Source organism: Hemiscyllium ocellatum, chromosome 5 (genome assembly GCF_020745735.1).
Source record: "Hemiscyllium ocellatum isolate sHemOce1 chromosome 5, sHemOce1.pat.X.cur, whole genome shotgun sequence".
NCBI classification, from domain to species: Eukaryota; Metazoa; Chordata; class Chondrichthyes; order Orectolobiformes; family Hemiscylliidae; genus Hemiscyllium; species Hemiscyllium ocellatum.
The window spans coordinates 55,088,831-55,097,736 of record NC_083405.1 but is presented as its reverse complement, the minus strand read 5'-3'; the positions used below and the strand labels follow the sequence as shown (position 1 = coordinate 55,097,736).

Genomic DNA, 8,906 nt, shown 5'->3' with positions numbered 1-8,906 from the left:
TGTCAATCAAGGATATTGGTTTATTCTGATTTTTGTCAGGCTTTGTCAGTGTTGTTTGAGCTGCACTCATTTAAGTGGAGACTGTCACACTTTTGATCTGTGGTGTAGATTTGCAATTCCAGGAGGAGTTCCTCAGCCATAGGGTGGAGACAGTTAAGGAGAACCTTGGCAATGACTTTTCCAGTGATTGACTGGAGCGAGATTCCCCTATAGTTACCATAGTCAGACTTGTTCCTTTCTTCTTTGAAAATAGCTATGATTGTGGCATCTTGGAGCTCTTTCTGGATGCTCTCCTCCTTCCAGATAAGGCAAACAAGAGTGTGCCTTTGCGTTTGCCTCTGCGTTTCAATATGTCATCAGGGTTACCATCTGTTCCTGCAGCCTTGTTGTTCTTAAGCTGATGGAAAGTCTTCCCTACTTCGTTCAGAGCTGGGGTGTTGCTGAGCTCATAGCATGTAGCATGCTGTGGAGTGCGTTCAAGGACACTGATCAACAACAGAACCCTGTGAGTGTGGCTTCCAGTCATTGAGGGGCACAACAGATATGATTTTTATAGCACAGAACAAATACAGGGAAAATAACCTCAGTATGTGGCCTTCTTCCACCTCGCAAAAGCCTTCAATACCTCAATCAGGAGGCAATATGGAGCATCCTTCTCCGTTTTGGTTGCCATGAAGTTTGATACATTCCTTCGCCTGCTCCATGACAAAATGGAAGTCGTGGTAATGACAAATGACTCCATCACTGACCCACCATTCATAGAATCATAGTATCCCTACGCTGTGGACCCAACAAGTCCATCCTGTCCTTCTGAAGAGTAACCTACCCAGACCCGTTCCCCAACTGTATTACTCTACATTTACCCCTGACTAATGCAGCTAACCTACGCATCCATGAACGCTATGGGCAATTTAGCATTTCCAATTCACTATCCTGCACATCTTTGGACTGTGGGAGGAAACCGGAGGACCCAGACGAAACACACGCAGACACTGGGAGAATGTGCAGATTCCATACAGTCGCCCGAGACTGGAATCAAACTCTGGTCCCTGGTGCTATGAGGCAGCAGTGCTAACACTGAGCCACCGTGCCGCCCACGGACCAGTGTCAAGTACAGCTATGTCATCATGCAACATTGTTCTCGTTGCAATGCTTCACCTCACTGCCAACAAGCTGCTTGATGGAGTAGAGCTAACTTACAGAACGTGCAGGAAATTATTCAACGTCTGCCACTTTCAAGCCAAAACTAAAGTCACCCGAACCAGTGTCATGGAGCTGCACTATGCAGATGACACTGGTGTGTGTGTAATCTCAGAAGATATCTCGAGGCCATCGTCAGCACCTTTACTGAGACGTATGAGATAATTGGTGTCATCCTGAACATCTGCAAGATGAAGGTCTTCCAACCTAGCCTGGCATTACTCAGCGAAGCCCCCGATTATCAAGGTCCACAGGGAGGCCTTAGAGAACGTTGAGCATATCCAATACCTCAGAAATGTCCAGTGGCCAAAGCAAATATTCATGAAGCGATCCAGCACTGCCTCCAGAGTGCTAACTGGCTGAAGAAAAGGCATCAACATCAAATCCAACACTAAGATCATGGTTTACAGAGCTGTGATGGTTCCTGCAGTCCTATATGTCTCTGAGACATGGACTGTCTACAGCAGACACCTCAAGGTGCTGGAGCAGTATCATCAACACTGCCTGCTCAATATCCTGTGAATCCACTATGATGAAAGATGCGCCAACACCAATGTCCTTAACCAGGCCAACATCTTCTGCATCGAGACACTGACCACCCTTAATTGCCTACAATGGGCTGAGCCCACAGTCTCCATGGCCAAGACGAGATTCCCTAAGCAGGTGCTTCCCAGTTTCGAAATAGCAGGCGAGCCCCACTTAGACTGAGGTAGCGCTTCAGTGATACCCTCAAGACCTCACTGGCAAAGTGTGGCATTCCCAGAGATACCTGAGAATCACTGGCTCAAGACCATCCAAAGTAGAGGAGGAGCATATAGGAATACATTGAGCACCTTGAAGCTTGCCATCAAGAAAAAGTGGAACCCAGGCATAAACAGTGAAATGAACATGCTGTCACACCAACGTCCCATCCTGTCCCATCCCACCCCTTCCTGTGACGATCACCGAGCCCAAGTGTAGCAGACCCTGCAGTAGTCACATCAGTCTCTACAGCCACCTATGGACTTGCCCTGAGAGTGAAACAGAGCCAACCTTGTCTGCAAGGGGCTGCGAATGAATGAGATGGTGTAGATATTTTGTGGTTTTGAGGTGGTCATTTACTTTCAATTTTTGACCTCTGACCTGTTCTTGTAGTCAGATTATTTATGTGCTGATTCACGTAAGATTTCTGGTCTGTGCAAACCACTAGGTTGAAGGACAGCGGACACATAGGAACACCACCACCTGAACACTCCAAACCACTGACCATCCTGACTTGGAATGATATCACTGTTTCTGAATCAAAATCCTGGACATATCTTCTGAACAGTAGTGTGCGTATCTATACCGCATTAACTGCAACTGTTCAAGAAAACAGTTTATGCTCTTCACTACTTTTTTGAGGGCGATTATGGACGAACTATTAATACTGGCCTTGACAGTGATAACTTGCAAGTTACTGCGAGTTATTGCATAAAACAAGTTACTGTATTGAAAAATGGACAAGGAAACTGTGTTTAAAAATGATAATATAGGAGTTCAGAGTTTAGAATGACTTTGGAAGTTAAAGCCTCCAAATATATTGTTACCTACTGATGAAATTTCTTTTTCAGTATGCAACCATTGAGAAGAATGGGGAGCGATACATGTCACCTGATGACTTTGTCAGAAGATTTTTGAATTTACGTAATGGCATGGAATCTAATCCTGAGACAGTGAAGTTGCTTGTAGGTGCAGTGAATCAGTCAAAAACTGGGTAAGCATATTCTTTGTCAAATACCATATTGCTTCTCTTAATTTATATTGGCATGTTCATCATTACAATCTCCTTGTAGGTTGATAACTTGTAAAGAGATTAATTTCCCAGTAATTGTCAAAAAGAATTGCATGTCAAGATTGAGTCATAGAGCTGTAAAGCATGAAGACAGTTCCTTTGGTCAACTCATCCATTCCCACCAGATATCCTAAATTAATCTAGTCCCAAATGCCAGCATTTGGCCCATATCTCTAAACTCTTCCCATTTTGTACCCATCCAGATGCCTTTTAAATGTCCTAATTATGCCACATTTCACTTCACTTTAAACTTTTACTGTGACAAACTGAAATTATGACCACTTAATTATTACTTAGCAAACAACTAACATACCAAACTACAGAAAAAGTAGTTCCATAATAATTCATTAAGAGTAGATATGTAGCTATGAGTGAGACTTATGCTCTTCCTGGTTTTACAGTAGATGGTTTTCTCCCTGTCACAGCAGGCAAGTGGAATTAGACTGGATCGTTATTATTGGCTCGCATAGACATGTTCAGTCAAATGAACTTGTGTTTCTACAATTTGAGAGATCCATTGCTGCTTGTGTCATTTGTGGTGAGATTGTATTGTCTGAACATAGTACAAATCCTGACTATTTGGGAAAAAGAACTGTCGGGGAATCATTAGAGTTGGTGTTTATAGAGACTGTTTGATGAAAACAGGACCTCTATGGTAGTATTGTCTGCAGTTTGCACTTCGTGCTATATAGCAGGATGTGAGTGAAGTGGGATCGTCAGAATGTATATGATAGGAACGGTCATCTTGTCATATTCCCAGCAATACCAAATGTAATGGCTGGCCCAGTAATGCACAGCAAAATCTCTTCCCTAGGGGCTCAGGTACAGAGGTACCAGTCTGATAAGGAGATCTCAACTTCTCACTGTGATTATGTATAAGATTTGTATTTGTAGAAGGTGAACTTGAGTATTTGGATATCAGTTGAAAATGTGTTGCTGGTTAAAGCACAGCAGGTCAGGCAGCATCCAAGGAATAGGAAATTCGACGTTTCGGGCATAAGCCCTTCATCAGGAGGGCTTATGCCCGAAACGTCGAATTTCCTATTCCTTGGATGCTGCCTGACCTGCTGTGCTTTAACCAGCAACACATTTTCAACTGTGATCTCCAGCATCTGCAGACCTCATTTTTTACCCCTATTTGGATAGCAGGCACAACTTCTGATTGCACTACAGCCCCATTATTCACATATCAACAAGGAATAAGTGATTGGTGATGCAATGGCTAGAAATTGTTTATTGAAGACACGTTCACAAAATGGTGGGGGTGGGGTGACTTCTATGGCGTATGGGGTGAGTGACATGTGACTGTGCTCATGGTGTGGAGGAGAGTGTGGTGGGGTGAGAGGCCTGTGGGCAATGGAAGGGGGAAGGTATGTGAGAGGACCATGAGAGCATAGAAGGTGGTGTACATGAGAAAACTGTGAGTGTGTCATGATAGGAACAGGGTGACTGTTGATGTGAGACTGGTGACAGCATCAGGGGAGTCTGTTTAATCCAGTCAACACAGTAACTTCTCCATTGTATTTTTTTTTCAAGTCAGGAATCAAGCTTCAAAGATTTGTCAGTTAGATCACAACGACTCGCAGGGCTACACAGCTATTAGCACTTGGCCAGAGCTCCACAATAGCCATTGTTGCTTTAGAGCTCATGACACCAAAGTTTCAGTTTGTGATTCCCTGGTGTTCACAACCCAGAGTGTGGAAAGCCCCATGTAAGGCTCTGCAATGAGGAGAATATATTCAGTTCACTTTCAGCAGCATAGTACATCAAATCTTGAAACAATGTGTGCAACAGGTGGTTGTTAATTCTTACAGAATAAAGTTGCTGTCTTTGTATATCTTGATAGAGCCTAGGCAAAGAGATAAATTACTTTGATTTCACAATCCTTATTAATCTCAAAGGCTGAGAGAGAAAGCATCTGATATTCTAAGTGTGAAAGTCTATCAGAAGGGCACTCTTATTTGAGACTACAATAGTATTTTGTATTCACTTATGAGCTACTGTGCCGCAGTTCGAACTTTGTGGTTTCCGCAGTTTACTTGCACATCGAGTTAAAATTTAATATATCATACATACTCATGTAAAAGTTGTTTTATGTCAAGGTCAGTTCTATTTTTTCAGGGAACTAATTGCATTCTGATTGATAGTTTCTTATCAGTAATTACAGTGTTTTTTAAAAAATTTATGTACAGAAATGTTTAGGGTGTCGTCTTCCAATTCTGGTAGCAGACTCCTAGCCAATCGACAAACTTAGCGAATACTGCATGATTTATCACTGTGTTTGAGAATGAATGACAAGCATGCAGTTCAATTTTAAGGGAAAGACTGATAGAAACAGCACAAGAGTTTAATGTTTCCAGGAAAGTAATTGAAGATTGGAGAAGTATATTTAGTAAATGAGGGAAGTTACTGAAGAATGTATATGCCAGCAGAGGAAGACCATGCCAATGTCTTCATCTGGAGAAAAATGCAACAGAACGTGTTAACAAGCATTGGTAACATAATCATATTTGTCATCTGTGGTGTAATTTAACTTCATGTCCTCAGCAAAGAGAAGACAAATGCTGCTCATGAATTCAAGGAGAGTACAGAGTGTACAAGTTGAAAATGAGCAATTCAGTACTGCAGGACTGTCAAACAACCAACATTTCACTGTCTGCTACAAAATTGAAATTTCAGGAAGGCATTGTTATTCATGTCCACAAAGTCTGGGATGAAGAAATGTCGATTTTTGGACTAGGAGGACTGCACAAAGAAGATTTGCTCATTTGAGACCTTTCCAAACTTAGTTAAAAATCACACAACATCAGGTTATAGTCCAACAGGTTTAATTGGAAGCACACTAGCTTTCGGAGTACCGCTCCTTCATCAGGTGGTTGTGGTGGGCACAATTGTAAGGCACAGAATTTATAGCAAAAATTTACAGTGTTATGTAACTGAAATTACACATTGAAAAATACCTTGATTGTCTGTTGAGTCTTTCATCTGTTTGAATACCATGATAGTTTCATTTCTTTCATGTGTAAATCACAAAACTTTTTTAAAAGTTGCATTCTCAGGTTAGCTGTAAAATTGATGTTGAAGGTGTTAGTCCCCTGTGTTCTCTGTCTATGCCATGACGTTTAGATTGATTCTAATCTTAAAAAGTGAGATAACAGTTTTACATGGATTCATACAGTTTTTGTGCAAAGTACAATGTAATTCTGCAAGTACAAATTCACCCTGCAAATGTATATGTATGTGTGTGCATGTGAGTCTTTGTGTCTGTGTGTTTTGTGTGTGTGTCTGTCTGGTTGAGGGGTTGTGAGTGTGAGAGTCTATACGTGTGTGTATATGTGAGTGTAGAGTGCCTTAAGTTTGTGAGGGGGTGCATGTGTGGGTGTAGGAGTGTGTGTGTCTGTAAGGATGTGTGTCTGATTGTGTGTGTGTGTGTGTGTGTGTGTGTGTGTGTGTGTGTGTGTGTGTGTGTATAGAAGTGTCCGTGCGTGTGTATAGTGCAATGGTGGTCACCTGTAGTGTGACGTGAACCCAAGGTCCTGGTTGAGGCCCTCCCTTTGGGTATAGAGCCTATCTATCAGCCTCTGCTCGGCCACTTTTTGCTGCTGCCTGTCCTGAAGTCCGCCTTGGAGGATGGTTACCCGAAGGTCCGAGGTCGATTGTCCTGGACTGCTGACTCCTGTCTGTTGATTGTTGTGCGGTTCATCTGTTGCCATAGCCTTTGCTTGGTTTCACCAATGTACCATGCCTCAGGGCATCCTTGCCTACAACGTATAAGATAGACAATGTTGACTGAGTCACGAGTACCTGCCCACCATGTATGTGGCAGGTACTCGTGTGACTCAGCCAACGTTGTATCCCTCAACACACACACAGACACTCCTACACATACACACAGGCAATCCTATACAACACATACACATGGACACACATATACACAGACACGCGCACACCCATTCATGCATCCTCGCAGAGACTTAGACCACTCTACACTCACACATATAAACTCTCTCTCTCTCAGACACTCACAACCCCCCACACCAGCAACACACACACTCCCACACTCACACATGCAACTCCCTCACAGGCTTAAGATACTCTACACTCACACACTGTATTCCTGATGAAGGGCTTTTGCTTGAAATGTTGATTTTCCTGCTCCTCGGATGCTGCCTGAACTGCTGTGCTTTTCCAGTACCACTCTAATCCAAAATTTGGATTCCAGCATCTGCAGTCATTGTTTTTACCTACTCACATACACACACAGACACATACACTCTCTCTCACACTCACAACCCTCCAACCAGACAGACATACACACACACACAAAACACACAGCTACAGAGACCCACATGCACACACATACATATACGTTTGTGGGGTGAATTTGTACTTGCAGAGTTACATTGTACTTTGCTCAAAAACTGTATGAATTCATGTGAAACTCTGTTATCTCATTTTTTAGATTAGAATCAATCTAAACGTCATGACACAGACAGAGAACACCTTCAACTTATTGCCTAGCTAACACCAATTTTACAGTTAACCTGAGAATGCAACTTTTAAAAAAGTTTTGTGATTTACACATGAAAGAAGTGAAATTATCATGGTATTGAAACAAATGAAAGACTCAACAGACAATCAAGGTATTTTTCAATGTATAATTTCAGTTACATCACACTGTAAACTTTTGCTATAAATTCTGTGCCTTACAATTGTATCCTCCACAATCACTTGATGAAGGAGCGACGCTTCGAAAGCTAGTGTGCTTCCAATTAAACATGTTGGACTATAACTTGGTATTGTGTGATTTTTAACTTTGTACAGCCCAGTCCAACACCAGCATCTCTAAATCATTTCCAAGCTTAAGTATGTTAATGATGTATTTAGTGATGTGAGTTTGGCAGTTATTCCTGGCTGTTTTTAGAACACAGAACATAGAAAAATACAGCCCTCGATGTTGTGCCGATCCAAGCCCACCTAACCTACACTAGCCCACTATCCTCCATATGCCTATCCAATGCCCGTTTAAATGCCCATAAAGAGGGAGAGTCCACCACTGATACTGGTAGGGCATTCCATGAACTCACGACTCGCTGAGTAAAGAATCTATCCCTAACATCTGTCCTATATCTACCACCCCTTAATTTAAAGCTATGCCCCCTTGTAATAGCTGACTCCATATGTGGAAAAATGTTCTCATGGTCAACCCTATCTAAACCCCTAATCATCTTGTACACCTCTATCAAGCCACCCCTAAACCTTCTTTTCTCCAATGAAAACAGCCCCAAGTGCCTCAGTCTTTCCTCATACGATTTTCATACCATACCAGGCAACATCCTGGTAAACCTTCTCTGCAGCCGTTCCAGTGCCTGCACATCCTTCCAATAGTATGGCGACCAAAACTGCACACAATACTCCAGATGCAGCCGCACCAGAGTCTTATACAACTGCAACATGACCTCAGGACTCTGGAACTCAATTCCTCTACCAGTAAAAGCCAGTAAGCCAAATGCCTTCTTCACAGCACTATTTACGTGGGTGGCAACTTTCAGAGATCTGTGTACATGGACACCAAGATCCCTCTGCTCATCCACACTACCAAGTATCTGACCATTAGCCCAGTACCCCATCTTCTTGTTTCTCTTACCAAAGTGAATCACTTCACACTTAGCTACATTGAAGTCCATGTGCCACCTTTCTGCCCAGCTCTGCAGCTTATCTATATCCTGCTGTAACCTGCCACATCCTTCCTCACTGTCAACAACTCCACCGACTTTCATATCATCCGCAAACTTGCTCACCCAACCTTCTAGCCCCTCCTCCAGGTCATTTATAAAAATGTCAAACAGCAATGGTCCCAAAACAGATCCTTGCGGAACACCGCCAGTAACTG

The 8,906-nt window shown here is 42.6% G+C and overlaps 1 protein-coding gene across 1 annotated transcript in view; it reads left to right on the top strand.

Moving 5' to 3' along the window:
* Window positions 1-671: 671 nt before the first annotated feature.
* LOC132816192 (electrogenic aspartate/glutamate antiporter SLC25A13, mitochondrial) overlaps window positions 672-8,906 on the top strand; it is a 187,810-nt gene continuing 179,575 nt past the window's right edge. The window contains exons 1-2 of the mRNA XM_060825688.1: window positions 672-722; window positions 2,793-2,935. Coding sequence (XP_060681671.1) covers window positions 672-722; window positions 2,793-2,935 — 194 coding nt within the window. The remainder of the gene's footprint in view (window positions 723-2,792; window positions 2,936-8,906) is intronic.